This window comes from Dysidea avara, chromosome 10, assembly GCF_963678975.1.
Source record: "Dysidea avara chromosome 10, odDysAvar1.4, whole genome shotgun sequence".
NCBI lineage: Eukaryota > Metazoa > Porifera > Demospongiae > Dictyoceratida > Dysideidae > Dysidea > Dysidea avara.
Window position 1 is genome coordinate 15,708,164 of NC_089281.1, and position 16,222 is coordinate 15,724,385.

Below are 16,222 nucleotides of genomic sequence, written 5' to 3' on the forward strand. Positions count from 1 at the left end.
CATCATGTCATGTGAGCGTGCACATGTGTGTGTGTACACATAAGGTTGTATTACCAAGAGCATGCTGCACATAAGAATGAATTACATTCATGTATATTATATAAATATATTCTCACATTTCAAAATATTATGACAGATTTACAAATACATAGTGGTTAATACCAACACACACATAAACAGGTTACAATAAACAAGGGATCATCCTATGACCAGCATGGTAACCACCTCATGCCTGTAGACGGCACAGTCTGGCACACTTGACACAAGTCCATAACCTGTTGATAATCCTCCACTTGTACTGTAGAGTGAACAATGTTGTACTTAGTCCGTAACATTTCTGATGCTTGATCGATGACTGTCTGAAAGTGCACCTTGTCAGAATCTATACAAGCAAAACAACTTTGATAATTATCTTCGAAATAAAATCATGAAAAGAACAGGTCTTGTCTGAGGAGGGGGTTAGTCATGGGTCATCAAACATATCATGATTTTAAAAAGCACTCAAAGTATTCTGATGTGTGAATTGATAAAGGGAGTCAAATGTGCCCCAGAACTCTCAAAAAACCTTCTTTCTGCCACCTGACCACACAATACATGGCTTTCCTACTGTAGCTAAGAAGCAAGTTCTACATTACTTCTTGTGAAGGACTTTCCAATGGCACTATACAATCACACATTCCAATGGCGTATGACTAACCCCCTTGCTTACTAAATGTACACTACTTACCAACAGCTAGATGAGCTGCCAGTGCAGGATTGTTGAGCGTTAGGGACCAAATGTACAGGCTGTGTGCCAACCGTACTCCTTCAATTGACGAGAGATCTTCTAGTACTGCAGCATAGTCAATGTTCCTGGGAGTACCTGAGGTAGTGGTGACACATGCATATGGGTAACCTAACACATGCAACACTGTGTATATGTACTGTATAGTAAACACCTGCGGTAATAGTATAAAACCAGAAGTAGCAGAAGTTTCAATATTGGTATGATGATGTAGATACTAGATACTCCTATCAGTTAATATTTTGGCCACTTTAACTAAATCCTTTGTTTCCCAAGTAAGGGTTGGTAGGTCAATTAAATAAAAAATATAATTTTTTTTGTCAGCTGAAGAGTGATTTTGCGAGTCAAACGGTGGCTAAAGCTAGTTTGGCACCCCTTCGCAAAAAGTAAGACTAGGCTAAAACTACATCATGATTGCTGTATCACTTGTGAGTAGGCAGCTATATGGTAGTACTGCTTACTTTTATGAAAGCTTAAAGGTTACTTTGCAACCCCTTTGTGGTACTTGAACTACATTTGTTACAGCTATTCCAGTAGTAAACAAGTAATTATGTACTGCTATTTATTTTCACTGCTGCCTCGGGTAGCTGTGCCATTGAAGTAGCACACCCTCCTTATGTTCTTCTTGATTTCAGTCTTACTAATATCATGAATTAATGATGCTCTCAGTAGTTCTCATTATGGACTCTTGTTATTACTCTATAGTATACTTAATTATTCCTTTGCTTTTGTTATTACAAGACCACAAAAATATTTTTTCCTTGTTGACGACTGATTAATATCACTTTCACAGAAACACAGCCACCACTGCTCTGATTGGTTGATTGTGAAATACATGAGACTATTTACTGTATACACTTTATCATCATGGTACATAATTTTTGTGAAGTGTCATAACTTTCATGAAATGGTCATAAATATTAGACATTTCAATACACAGTAAACAGTGCTTTTCGTGAATATGAGAGAATGGTGGGCATCTCTTGAAAAATACTTTAAAATTCAAGTGCACTAATTTATTAGAATACATACTATATAAACTACAATAATAGTTGTCCTCAGCTTCTCTATTAAGCCCAGTTAACCGAGAATGAATAGAATTTAAAACTGCAGATATTAAGTCAGGTGTGCCTCATCTAGTGTGAGAGTGATATACAATTATACAGTGGAACCTTGATTATCTGAACTAATTGGGGGGAAAGGGTGTTCATATAATTGAATAATACGTAAAATTGAACATCCATTCATTTATATACAGAGCTTTGCTCAACTACTCTAATAAAGCATACACTTATTGACAAAATACTCTAATTGAGCAGTCAATTTGGTGTTCACAAGTTCGGTTAATCAGTGTTTGGATAATCAAGGTTCCACTGTACCGTGAAGTAGTACCGCAACCATCTTGGTAAGCCTTAACTACAAACCCAGCAAAACTTGGTCCATTTATGGTACTAATACTGGTGCTTGCTGGCTTCTTCGTATTAGCTGTCACTCATCTCTGTTGAGTGCACCAAGCGGCACTATGTACCTGCTATCTTACACGCACACACACCCACATGCGCACACATACAACAATACTAACAGCACACAGCACTAGGACCTCACCTTCCATTAACACATTCATAGCATCTCTCATAATGTTGAGGGTAGAAATGAGCACCAATATGGAAAAGAGGAATGTACATATTGGATCTGCTATATGCCACTCCGGCTATAATAGATGAACAGTACATATCACAGACACACAAAGGACTCATACACAAAATAAACCCAAACTTGTTGGTCCATTTTTTCCTTGATAATTATGATTTAGGGATAAAGTCCTCTGGGCACAATCAGCTGGAGCTCCCTGCCCAGAAATGTACGCAACAGTTAGGCCACATCAGGATGAAAAAGCTTTTTTTATTGATATCTACAGTATAAAGTGCAACTCTTACATTTATGAAGACGTGGGCTTAGCTATACAGCACTGATTAGATGGTACATTAGGCAATAATAATATGAAATGGCACAACACACACACACACACACACCTTGAATCTAATAATGTAAGCAGCTATTACAACCCCAATACTTTGGAACAGGTCTCCGATGACGTGAATGAATGCTGCTCTAACATTGATGTTCGATTTCTTCACTTGTACAGTAGTAGGTATGACATTGGATTCTGCTGCCCCTCGGGACTCTGCCTCTGCTGGGGGTTGTCTCTGTGTGTGTTGGTGATTATTACCATGACCATGATGATGATGATGAGAGTGCTGATGTAACACTAGTATCATGCTGTAGACAATAATGTGATCACACAATAACTAGAGTGTTCTATCGCAACAATGGCTACACAGAAAAACCACATCCCTGTTTTAATGTAACTCTGAAATAGGAACACCTTGATAATCAGGACACTTACTTATCCATGGTCCCTATTGTTAGTGCGTATACATTTATAGACCTATGAAACCATGCAAGGCCTTACCAATACAACTGAAGCCGTATTCCACAGAATACAGAGTAACGTAATAAGCAAATATAACATTCTATTGATTTTACTGCTATTGCAATACACTACCCCACCTAGCACAAATTCTGTTACACTGCAACAATAGGGAGTGCTTTAAACAGGAGGCACACAAAATACCCACCCTAGAACACTAAGTCAAACTACTTTCTAATACACTTCACCACAAATTAATTGCTTACGAGTTCTTTCTGCAATACTGAGTGCCTAAATTAGAGTGAGCATTGAATAACTTGTGTACTGATCACTTGCTCGTACATTAGCTAACCTCCCTTAACACTCCCACCAGGCATTGATTCAAAGTTCAAATGCCACTTTGAGTACCCATCACTTTTGCAATACAACTTCCCCTAATAAAACTACTTCAGTAACCATCACAAGAAGCCATTGATATAATATCCACAAATCAGTACCTCAGTGCTGGTAAAGAAAGAAATGGTATACAAAGGAAGACAAAGGTAACTTTATAGTAGGCAAAAAAATGGCACATCTTGGGAATAGGCGGTATCAAACTGTAAAGAAAAATGCCCATAGCATTAATTATAGTCAAGTTACGCTTGGCTGAAGGCATCGGTAAATTAGTTAGTCAGTCAGTATATGAACTTGTTGAAATGTTTTGGGACACTCTTAGCAACATTTAAGTTCGACCAAAATACTGCCAAGTTGCAATGAAGGAAAGGTTAGGCTGATTTTTGACCGATATTTTCTTTAGCGGAAGCCTTAAAGATTCCTGCGATACAGTACTACCATGAGTTCACAATATAATATGAACTCTTGGTACTACAGTGAAACCTGTCTATTCCGACCATCACAGGGAAAAAATTTTCTGACCTCATTATGGAGGTGGCTGCATTACGCAGGTCACTTTGTACAGTTGGCACATGTGGGGATTTTTATAATAGCCAGTTTAGACAGGTGACCTCTTTATGCAGTGACCTGATTAGACAGGTCTCACTGTACCATACTGTCAGGTAAACCACTTTATAATAGACACTTTGAAAATCACTTTGTTTGGTTTGTGTATGCCCATTGTTGTAGCTGATTCCACAGGCACCATGCACTCAGAAATTGTGTCCTCCTTCAACTTACAAAACATTGACGGCCACACTGGCTCCTGCAGTGATCAACATGATATCAGCATTGATGGTGTAGTCTTGATTGAGGATACGCAGTACAGCAAGGTAGACTAGTATACCAGTGACTACCCAAATGACCAGCACTGAAATTACTGCTCCAACAACCTCTGGAATGGATGACAAAAACTGATTAAAACATAGTTGTGTCAAGTAGACCATATAACACACAACTATACCCATCTGAATGTAAGTGTAACGATAAAATTACATTTGAATAGAGATCATAAATAGTGAAACAAGGGAAATCATCTACACCTGTAGCTATAATAGTGGACACTAATCCCTACTTCAGTAATGGGTAGCTATAGACTAAAGTAGGTGTCATCTACTGACAGTACAGTGTTGGACAAGTTACTTGGTCAAGTAATATCTTCTTCTGCAGCAATCTACTAAGTTGTTACTTCAAATGAAACAAGTTAGGATATAGCCACCTAGCCAGTTTCAGTAAAAGTCTCCCCTCATGCTTCCACCTGGTGGTCAGCAATACCTAGACTGGACACCTTGTTATGATTATAGCTATGAGAATGGACTATGGCTTCTTCAAGGTAAGTTACATTATGACAACATAGATAATAGACACTCCATACTGGATTGGAAACTTCTAAGTGCCACCTAATCTATCTGCACTTCGTGCCCCTTATACTGCACACAGTACTGGGAGAGGATTTTATAAACACATGCTTTGCTTACTGACGAGTAGTAGGTGCACCGCTATGGAATATAAGGTTTGGCCTATTCATAGTGGGTGTACTGATGTGTATTAGCTAAAAGTTTGACAAGCGTGAAAGGTTGATAAGAGAGGCAGGATTTGTGAACTTGGCTAAACTGGAGCGAATATGCCATGAAACTCATACCAGTACACGTAGCACTAGTAACTAATAAGCATCGGTCTTAAATTAGACTTGTTCAACCTGCCATTTTCACAAACATGAGGAAATACTTTTTAAACGGAAAGCACCTATACCAGTAATAGGCTAATCGCCACCAAAGAAACAATCTACTAAACTTACTAGTTAAAACAACCGAGCTGTATCCAGACAGTAAAACAGAATCTTTGAGTGAGAAAGAGTGTCCGACGCGAAACGCGGATAGTCATGTACTTTTGTATGGAAACTATACGTGTGCTTCCAATCCAGGTAGGGATGTCTATTATCTATGATGACAATAACTAGTTAGATTACTCTACTATTACAAAACACATTACTATAGTAACATGTTATTCCCAACACTGACTACTCTTAGCTACAGGTATAGATGACCTCCCTTGTTTCATTGCTATGATCCCTATTCCCTACTCAAATGAATTTTTTTCTTATTTTTTACTTGTTTGTTTACTTTTTTTGGAACAACATAAGTCATTACAAGTGAACCATCACATACTGCAAATAGGAATGAACAACACCTGCACGACTTCCACAACTATAATTTCTGAAATGCAAAGCGGCCCTCTTCCACTTTGATTTCAGCAATATTTCAGGCAGTTAGCTAGTACAAAATGCAAATAAATTTAAAACTTGTTGGAAATGTTTGGGGTTGCTCTGAAAATACTTAGGGTTTAAGCCTAACCAATACTGCCAAGTTGTTATGAATGGAAAAGGTGGTTCTTTGGTGATATTTTTGGGCAAGAAAGCCCAAACCTCCATGATCCCTACAGTACTACTGTACCGTACTGTATGATAATAGGGAGAGTGGGCAATAGTTCATTTAAAAAGATGTGGAGTTCTAAGGAAAAAAAAAAGACCATAGCAGTTGCAAGAAACAACTGCTATGCAAATACAGTGAAACCACACTTAGTGACAACCACTGGTAAGTCACAAATATTGCTAAGAAATACTTCTTGACCCGGCTACCACCAGGCCAAGTAGGTCCCAAACATGGCCAAAGTGTACTTTATGATCTTATAGCAACCATGGCAACATAGCTAAGGTGTACTTCATGACCTAGAACCATGAAAAGAAATAACACTGGAGTAAGTGAGATGTACTCCATCATCTATCTTATTATCAAGAAAATTTCATTGCTTTAAGTTTACTGGTAAATTTCTAACATAGACTATTTGATGCAAGGTTTCCTAACCTAACATAATTGCAGTACAACTTACAATCATATTAGTGGAGTATAACATTATAACTCATTCCTAGAAAATTTTACACAGTACTTCCTTTGATGTATGAGGCTACTAAAAGCAATATAATATTATGTAGAAATTTGCGGCAGGAATAGTTACAGTAGAAACCCTGTGGTTGTTTTCTACATTCATCAAACAAAAATCAACAAAAGCCAAAAACGAAACACCCTTACTGTTAGCTTACTTTCTGGACAAGATAAGCAGGCTACACTAGTCAGATGAATTTGAGCGTTTTACATGTTGCTGGTTACTGCTAAGTGTAGGTTCTACAACATACACATAATGTTACATGTCCATACACTTATATATTTACTATAGAGTTTAATGTACAAAACTCACCAGCTCTGTAGTAACCAAAGGACATTTTTTGTGTTGCTGGCCTGTTAGCCATCCATAGAGCAAACAGACTGATTAAAAAACTAGCAAAATCTGATAACATGTGAGCTGCATCTGTCATTATCGCTAAACTGTTTGCTAGTTTTCCACCTGCAAAAAAGGAAACAGAAACATTAAAGTGGGCTAAACAAAAATTCCATTCACTGTGTAGCTACAGTACTCTGATCTGAAAAAAAAAGAAGCAAACTGGAGTTCTTTCTAGCTACTATTTGTAATTACAGGTTAACGGTGTTAACACCATTATTAAACTAACACCACGCCTTCCACGTGACCAACCTACAACTTCTCCGATCATAAACAACAGTACGACAGTACAAGCGATCATTAGTCTATTCCGTGCTGCTGTATCTGTTGGCTTGGGCTGCTCGTGACAGTCACAACGAATTTGCTTGGGCTCCGCCTTGATTACCACTCTGTTTTGCCGGCTACGTTGCAGAAGTCTCGACGGCTCGTCGTCTAGCGCCGTATGGGGGTTATTATCTACCAAAGGCTTCGTCTCACTATCACTAGTATCTGTATCATCCTGTTCGTTATTGTTATTTAGTGATTCATTGATGCGATTGACTACTACATTGTCCATCGAAAAGTCTTCAGAGAGCGGGGAGGCCACCACCCCTCTAGAAGTCCTTCCAGCGGCCAGTGATGTTGGCGAGATGGTCCCGTATGTGTCTCGTCCTCTCGGAGATACAGAAGACATTTTGAAGCGTTACATATATCCACCTGTATTTCAAATTTACACAAATAATTTACGAAATACATTCCAACTTTTCCGGCATTACGCAATCAATCATAGTAGGGCGCGTGCACAGGTACAGCGTCAAAATGATGTTCGCCCGGCTATACTATGTAGATGACTTGTGGAACAGTTTACAGCCTTCATAGCTGTATGTAGTATACAGCTGGGTGGGCTGCTCCTCCAGTTGACACCAGGTCCCCCCATTTGTACAAGGAAATGCCAAATTGGCATAACCGGGCCTTAATTACCAGGCCGATGCACTAGCAACACACACTCACACACCTTGCTCAATCTGCAACAGCCCCCACTCACTTAAGCATCAAATGATGATTCCCATGCATTTTTTAAACACATGATTAATTTTTACATACTACAATCTTTTGTTAATGAAAATATTTGAAATCTCGTACAAAAAAAGAAAAAAAACAATTAACACAAATACTGTACAGAAACACACAATCACTAATTAAACTGTCATCATTGCTTGCACATAACAAATGCTGAAAGTGAACTTCAAGTAGCTATTGTACGTTTTAGATGGCGTTAATGACAAGGACATGCAAACTCTACAAACACACCACACAGAGTGTAGCTACATAGTTTTCATCAAAAACTACTCATCAATAGTATAGCGGCACAACCAATAAATTGTGCACTTTTTCATAAAGCCACGAAACTTTCCACAGTAGTCTTCAATACATGTATTTTCAGATATAGCTAGTGCCATCACTGATTTGACCTTTGGTGACCTTTACTGCCACTTTTGTACAGAAAATTTGATCATTTTTGTCTTTAACTCCCTGAGGCAGTAATTAACATGGTTCCAAACAAAAGATCTTGCTGATAGAAACAACATGGTTTGTATTTGAAGTCAATAGGTGATTTCATTCTTAAGTCTTATTAGCTGCAAACTTTAATAAATCTATGCGTAATTACTATGTGTAATTATCTGCCCACAGGTAATTCACACCTCGAGGGCAGGTAAATTTCAGTATCAAATTTTGCAACTAGTAAAAATGATCATAACTTTGTAATAAAATTACCTATTGACTTCAAATAAAAACCAAGTTGTTTCTGTCAACAAGACCTTTTGTTTGGTACCATGTTTTTAACAAGTTAATTACTGCCTCAGGGAGTTAAAGACAAAAATGATCAATTTGTACAAAAAATGGCCGTAAAAGTCACCAAGGGTCAACTCAGTGATGGCACTACATGTCATGAGGAGTACTATTTATGTGGAAAGTTTCATGGCTTTATGAAAAAGTGCACAATATTGCCAATTTTGGAGGCTACACCGCTATACTACAAGGGAGATGAGATACATCAATCAAGTGATCATAAAACAATCTGGAATCAGTTTTACAGCAAATTTTTGACACCAGCACAGGAAACTATATAGTCTGACCAAGAAATCAAATTGTAATAATATATTATATTGCATAAAAGTGAGTAAATTTAATTACCGGATTGGCTATTGGTGACAGCAATGACAATGTACCAATACTGAATTATTGGATTACTGGGTAGCTGATATATGAAATTACACAACAGCAGGTGCCATAGTGACTGCTATATTAGAGTGTTTTTCTGATGATGTTTCTGTGAATACAGCCCGTACTATCCTCACAATACTTTAATGATGGTAAAGTTTTACACGTTGTGTGAATAGATGAAATACATGACATTGTATTAGTTAAATATTCCTGTAGATTGGAGTTGAGCAGCAGCCACTTTCAAGAACTGGCAGGCATACAAACTGAATCTCAAACATTTGAACAATACAGTAGTGACTATACAGTATACCATAAGTATGCTTACATTCTATTACATTAAGTGTACACTCTATTAATGGAGTTCTGTGAGTGAACATCTTTTTGAACAAATTCACTTATCTGAATACCTTTACGATTAAAATGACACATGGGTGTACAGATAATGGAGGTCCCACTGGATATCAGTTATCTAAAAACATGAAACTAGTTGCGCCCGCACAAAATGTGCTTGTTAACACAACCATGTGTATTAGTAGTACACTTTATGATATAACTTGGTTGTGTACATCACCACAAACAACTACTCCGATTCTACTTGCAAGTACCTCAAATACATGTTAAATATTAGTTTCTGTGTTTCTTCTGCATAGCTCTGTTGTTTTGCTCATCTTCAAAGTGTGTATAATCATTTAAAGTGATGATCTGTTGTCTTGCATACAATACAGTATCATAATAGTGGCTCAGAATAGAATGACTGTACAATTAGAGCATTTCATCACCAGTGTGTATTAGAGTAGATGCGCACTCTATTAGAGTAATTGTGGGGTTCTATTTCTTCCTAGTGAATAATTACCTTTCCACGTGTGCTTCACCTTTGTTATGCGTTCTGTTAGGGTACTGTAGTAAAGGGAAGTGATGTTCACTTGAAACTTGCTTATACAGGCACTCCAGCACTCTCCTTTTATACTGCAGTATGTGATTGTCAGATGATAACGTACACACCAGATCGCATCAGTAATACTCTCAAGCTTTTAGGTAGTTAGATATAATGACGTCGTAAGATTTTCATTAGCAATGCATGTATAGCAGAATGTCATGAACTTTTATCAAATACTCTAGGCAAACCTGTGCAGCTAGAGGCTCTGGTTGCCATGGAAATCGAGGCCAAAAACTTAAAATGCAAACTCTGCCTGTTTTCGGTGAATTCGCTCCAAACTTTCTAGGCATACTTACCAGCCAAAACAAGTGTCATAAAGTGGCTTTTGATTCCAGAGAGTTTCAGACCAGTTCATCAGGACAATAAATTAACAGTCCGTGGGTCAGCAAAACAAGTACCATATTTTGAAGAGCAATCTGCATGTCAATCATACATGTATTTATGTCCCCTGACATAGATAATCCACAAACTTCAAAATATCATTCTCATGAACATATTATGCTATCCTTCACAAATTTTGGAGAGGACAATAATACCTACATAATGTTGCTAGGGGCAACAGTTAATTTTTCCCCTTATTATGAAATTTATCCGTTGTCAGTATCCTGCTATATGGTAAAATATTTAGCACTTCTCACTTACAAGGTAACTTGAGAACACTCTGTGGCATTACCTTCACTTGCAAGATCACGGGACGAACAGAAATATTTTATACTGAAAAAGAAGGGTTGGTCAGGCCCAAGAAACAAAAATTCAGTTGCAGTGGCTGTTTAAAGCCAAAAATCCATGAACAATGAATCACCACCTAACCTTCACCAAAATTATGTGCCTTCAAAGGTAGATTAATGGCGTGCCATACTGAACTACAACTGACCAAGAACAGAGAACTACGTCAGAAAAATCTGTGTGTGGGTACTTGAGAATTACTGTAAGCCACCGTTACATGTAGTCTTTACTGCATGAATGCTACAACGATTGTCAATGAGTCAAACTTCATGTAAACATGCCATACAACTTCACTTTTCCATTGCAATAGAGCAACTTAATTTACTAGTAGGAGGCCAATTTTTTGTGATATAATATTACTAAAACAGAATCAATATTAAGTACACAAAGAAGCCATTCCAGTCACCAATCAAATTTCAGGTGTTAACAAGTCTCCTATTCATTGATGCAAAGCATTTTATGAAGTAATCTCATGCAGCAATTCATAATTAAAATACAATGACAACTGTTAACAAATCAATAAAGCTGAGCTGTGTGGCCAGTCACCATGACTAGCAGCTACAATAGGAAATTCTGATAGAGCTGATGAATAAAAATAAAGAAATTTAAAATATAAACACCCACTTTTATAGGTGTTTATGGACAACTGACCTTTACATTTGTCAACTTATTTTCCCACCAAGACAGAATGCAAGAGAGTCAAAATTTCCTGTATCTGTTAGAACTTATAAACACCTGCTCTGAAAGAGTCTGGGGCTTGCAAACAACAGAAATCTGTAAGTAACAACAGCACCCATATAGGATGTGTGCTTCCCAAGACTTCTCAGGCCATCACTTTTCAGTGGATTGGAGTAATGGACTGACATAATTTTGGTTTTCGCACATTCTATGACCGAGTCTCACTAATTTAGGGCTCTTAGGGAAGCTGCAGTCCACTACAAAAGGCTGGATAGCTATGAATATGTAAACAATAACTGTCTAATAATAATCTTGTTACACTGATATACTCTGGTGTTTAGGAACGTTGTCGGGAATGTGACACCAATAATTAACCAGCAATTGACTTGCCAAATAATGACATCCTTTGAGATATCCTTAGAGGAAGAGTTTGAGTAGCAAGCTCGTCTCGCATGATGTCAAACTTCTATGAGGGTAGATAAGGAGTAAATGCTCTATAGTGGAATAACAAAGAGTACTGAAATTATTAAGACAGTCTTCACATATTCCACTACTTGTATTCAGTATATAGGCCATTAGTTTCTCATCCTCCAATAACAGTGCGGCAGGGCAGGTTTCTTTATAAACTAGATAGCTGAATTAGCTAGCTAAAATTGCTCAGAAAGTAGTTTTCTTAGACTGCTCTAGCTAGCCACCAACTTTTAAAAGGTGCTGGATGGCTGCATTCAGCGACCAGTGGTGTATATTCTTGATGGGATCAGAAAAAATGGCAGGCATGGGAAACTAATAATTGTGGTCTTGGTAGTGGGCTACAGGTACCTGGTAGACCCTTAACTCAGTAAATTCAATCACAGAATGTACAAAAGTCAAAAATATGTTAGTCTAGTTCACTGAATAGTGATGACCAACTTATCATGCACTCTCACAAGTGAAGGTACAAGATTTCAATGTCAAATTTCCATCTCATTCAAATTGTGGACTATGTAATAACATCCACTAACACTAAAACTTTATGCATTTAAAATATCACCCATGGCTGATGTGTTAAAGGAGCTATTCTGCTTGTATGTTCATTTTTATGTGCTTCCTTACCAAAAGTGATGTTCTATAAAAATCACATAACATAAATAACTGGTGTATCACACTAGATGATGTAGTTTGTGTGGGAGACAAATTGCGATTTATTCATGGTTAATCATGCACGTGTAGCATGTTAAATATCCAAGCCACATGTAGACACTCAAATATTGCAATTCACTAAAGCAGTTTGACTCCACAACGTAAAACACTTAAAACAAAACAAAGAAAAGAAATCACTTATGTGGACAAGATGATCGACAAAACATCCTGCTTTATCTCCGCTGAAGTACGTACATAGTCCCTCAGTCAGTTATTATCCATATTCACATAACAGTGTTTAAATTAATGTTTTCCTATGTAACAAATCAAATACTGGGCAGCAAAAGCAGGTAAAAACTCTCTGCTCTCACACACATAATATCATAACCACATGTTGGCTCCTCATTTCAGCTCTAGTTGACATAACACAGTGCCACTGCTGAAGTCACTACACGTTACATCACTGATGTATTGCCTATCATACCCACTGTGTGGGTGAAGCATTTCACCACACAACAGTCATGATATGAATAGAATATATACTGTGTAAATCTTTAGTATTTTAGAAGCCAGCCACCTCAGTCTCAACAAATAAAAAAATCCTTATTCCCTCCATGGGCTTCAGTTAAACTTTGGCACATACCTGTTATAACATGATAGCGTTATCACATATAGCACATGGGCAGCTGAATTTTTTACAAGTCTATTATTCTGTTATTACATTTTACCAATAGCTCATTATGGTTACTATTACCAAGATAATTGTTGAAACTAGAGCTGTACTCATATGGGTTTTTGGCATGTACCAATATCCGATATGGATACCACCAAAAGAAGCCAATAACCGATAGTCGATCCAATATTTGCATTACAAACAAGTCATAGATAATCTATGCAAAAACATTTACCTACTCTACAACAACATGTGTATATATTCATTGTCATTAAGTCTAAGTCCTTGAAATAAGGTTAGGTAATCAGCACATGTAGCTGTCAGACCTTCAGTGCTGGTCACTGTAAAGTGTTAATAACAATTGCTCACTCTATGCCTGTGGTGATAGTGGCTTGGGATTCTTTTTCTTTTATTATTAAATTTTTTTTTTAAATTGTGCAATCCAGACAATTAGGCACCCACAAAAAATAAAATAAATAATTAGGCACCCACAAACATTTTTATGCAGCCTAAATATTTCGAGGGGCAAATATTTCAAGGTTGAGCAATGTTGCTAAAAATAAAATTTTCGAGGATTTACAAACACTCCCAAAATGTATTAGACTATATGAGTTCTAAATATTTCGCTGATAACACCCAAAACTGCCAAATCTGCAAAAATTTTCCCCCTCGAAATATTTAGGCTATACAGTACTCCCATGAAGCCTTAAATGGATATTTCTGCATTACTCCGCATTTTATTGGCTTGTGCAAAGGCTGGTACAGTAGGTTTCCTTGGTTATCCTGTGACTGTTCTTTTATATTACAAAGGTACTATATAACTGCTACACTTAAGACTAATAAAGCAACAAACACTAGAATTGTGTGTATTTGTATGGCTTCTCGTAGTGTAGCACTTGCTGCACAGTAAACAATAAGCCACTGCCACTAAACAGCCACATGGATAACACAGAAAACCAATATATAATCCGTTTATGTACAAACTATTGCTGTATAAATATCAGTAGTGATATCAGTTCTCTTACAATACTGATATTGGTAAAAAGAGAAAGCCATATCAGTGGCTGATCCAATTATCAGTACAGCTCTAGTTGAAACCACATAAAATACAGTTGACAAGCATCACGAGTTATTTGAAGACATTAACTCAAACAAGTGGTACACAGCATAAAACCCTTCAACTTAGCTATCTAATTTCATAATCATCATAATAGCAACATTCGCATATGTATATGTTATTATTATCTACTTTACCAGTTAGGCACTGAAGGGTGTACACAGAAGGCAGAGCCTGTTCGAGGTGTTTACCCATAGCCTAGGAGCCTAAGCGAAAATCTGTGCTTATGATGTTTCTAATGCACCTATCAATGTTATCCCCCACCTACCCCCTCCCGGGCGTAGTGGGGGAAATGGTGGGGATTTGACTTTTTGAAAAATCAAATTCTCCACCCATGGGGGAGCAACTAGTGGTCAAATCTCCATGTAGTATGGCTGTTAGGCACTTTAGGAAACAGGTCAATTCCTTTAGCTTGCAAGTTAAAACAAATGCCTAAACCTTCGAGCGGTCAAATGCCCCACTAGTGGAGCAGAGTTTCAGATCAAATCAGGTCAAAATCCCCCAATAATCCCCTAGTAAGCCCGGGAGGGGGGTAGTGGGGCTTAACATTGATAGGTGCATAACTCCCAAGTACTCAACAGTACATGCAACCAATTGTTGAGCCCAATAGCTATTATTCAGCAATCCCTATTGGTTATCTGTTGCTAGATTAATTAGTTTTGGTTTAAAGTTTCTTATCAAAACCTTAGAGCACACGTACTCTAGCTACACATGCACGGCAGTTCCTTACCTACAATTTCTCCGATCATGAAGACAAAGACAATTATGCATGCAGCTATCAGTCTGTTGCGCGCCTTTCTGTCAGCTGGTTGCTTCGGCTTCTCGTGACAAAGGCAACGAGTTTCCTCTTTCAGTTTATCATAGCGGTTTCTTGCATTGTGTCGACGAAAATTCGGCAAAGCAGCTTGTGGTAAGTCCATAAAGTCGTCAGTGGGTGTGCTCTGTTGTACACCACCAGTAGTAGTAGTAGCCACCAAAGAAGTACTTGACTTATTCACTCGCTCGTCCATCTCTAAATCTTCGTCCGTCATTGACAAATTAGTAGACATCGTGTGAGTGAATTAGTGTACGTGACAGTTTAACCATCAAACAAACTGAATATTAGAATCAGAAATGACCTTTGAGCCGCACAAAGCACTGACTGAAAGCCCACCACTCTTCTCTTCCGTGACGAGCGCATTTGTTAGTGACGGATGGCGGCACATAGTAACGAGTGCTGTGACCACGGATAAAATCATAGATAAAATATTGCACTTAGATTGGAAACGCGCGTATAAAATGTATTACGAATAGTAGTCTATACAGTCCTTGTAATACAATGTCACTATATTTTACGGAATCGGTAGTGGAGACTCGAGGAGACTAGTGTAGAATAAGACGATTCTCTCACAGTTGCAGAACGTTTTTGAAGGCCGTTGCTATTCGTACGGTCACGTACGAATAGCTATGAAATCACCTTGTGCTATTTGTACGGTCACGTACCGGGGGCGAATAGCTATGAAATCACCTTGTGCTATTTGTACGGCAGTCCGTATGAATAGCAAAAAAGCTATTCATACGATGGTACGTACAAATAGCTTACTTCAATGCTATTCGTACGGTCACGTAACAGCGTAACTAGTAGGGTGTAACTACCACTTCCCAAATGCTATTCTTGAGAGGGGTCCGCCACTTTCTCGAAGGGCGTACGATGTTTCGAAATCACAGTGATTTCTCTGAAATCAATGATTTCATTAGTGATTTCATGATTTCAATTGTGATTTCAATTTTGATTTCGTGATTTC

At 37.8% G+C, this 16,222-nt stretch overlaps 1 protein-coding gene across 2 annotated transcripts; it reads right to left on the reverse strand.

Annotated features, from left to right (window-relative positions):
- Positions 1–81: 81 nt before the first annotated feature.
- LOC136268020 (proton-coupled zinc antiporter SLC30A2-like) lies at positions 82–15,688 on the reverse strand. Of its 2 annotated transcripts, none has more exons than XM_066063248.1 (7): positions 15,169–15,688; positions 6,903–7,049; positions 4,389–4,542; positions 2,818–3,064; positions 2,390–2,495; positions 728–862; positions 82–382 (listed from the first exon to the last, which is right to left on the reverse strand). In XM_066063248.1, the coding sequence occupies exons 1-7, from the start codon at positions 15,485–15,487 to the stop codon at positions 204–206; spliced, it is 1,287 nt and encodes a 428-aa protein (XP_065919320.1). In that variant the 5' UTR covers positions 15,488–15,688; the 3' UTR covers positions 82–203. The 2 variants fall into 2 exon arrangements, with proteins under 2 accessions (XP_065919320.1, XP_065919319.1); XM_066063247.1 differs by lacking the exon at positions 15,169–15,688 and adding an exon at positions 7,236–11,209.
- Between the last annotated feature and the right edge of the window lie 534 nt (positions 15,689–16,222).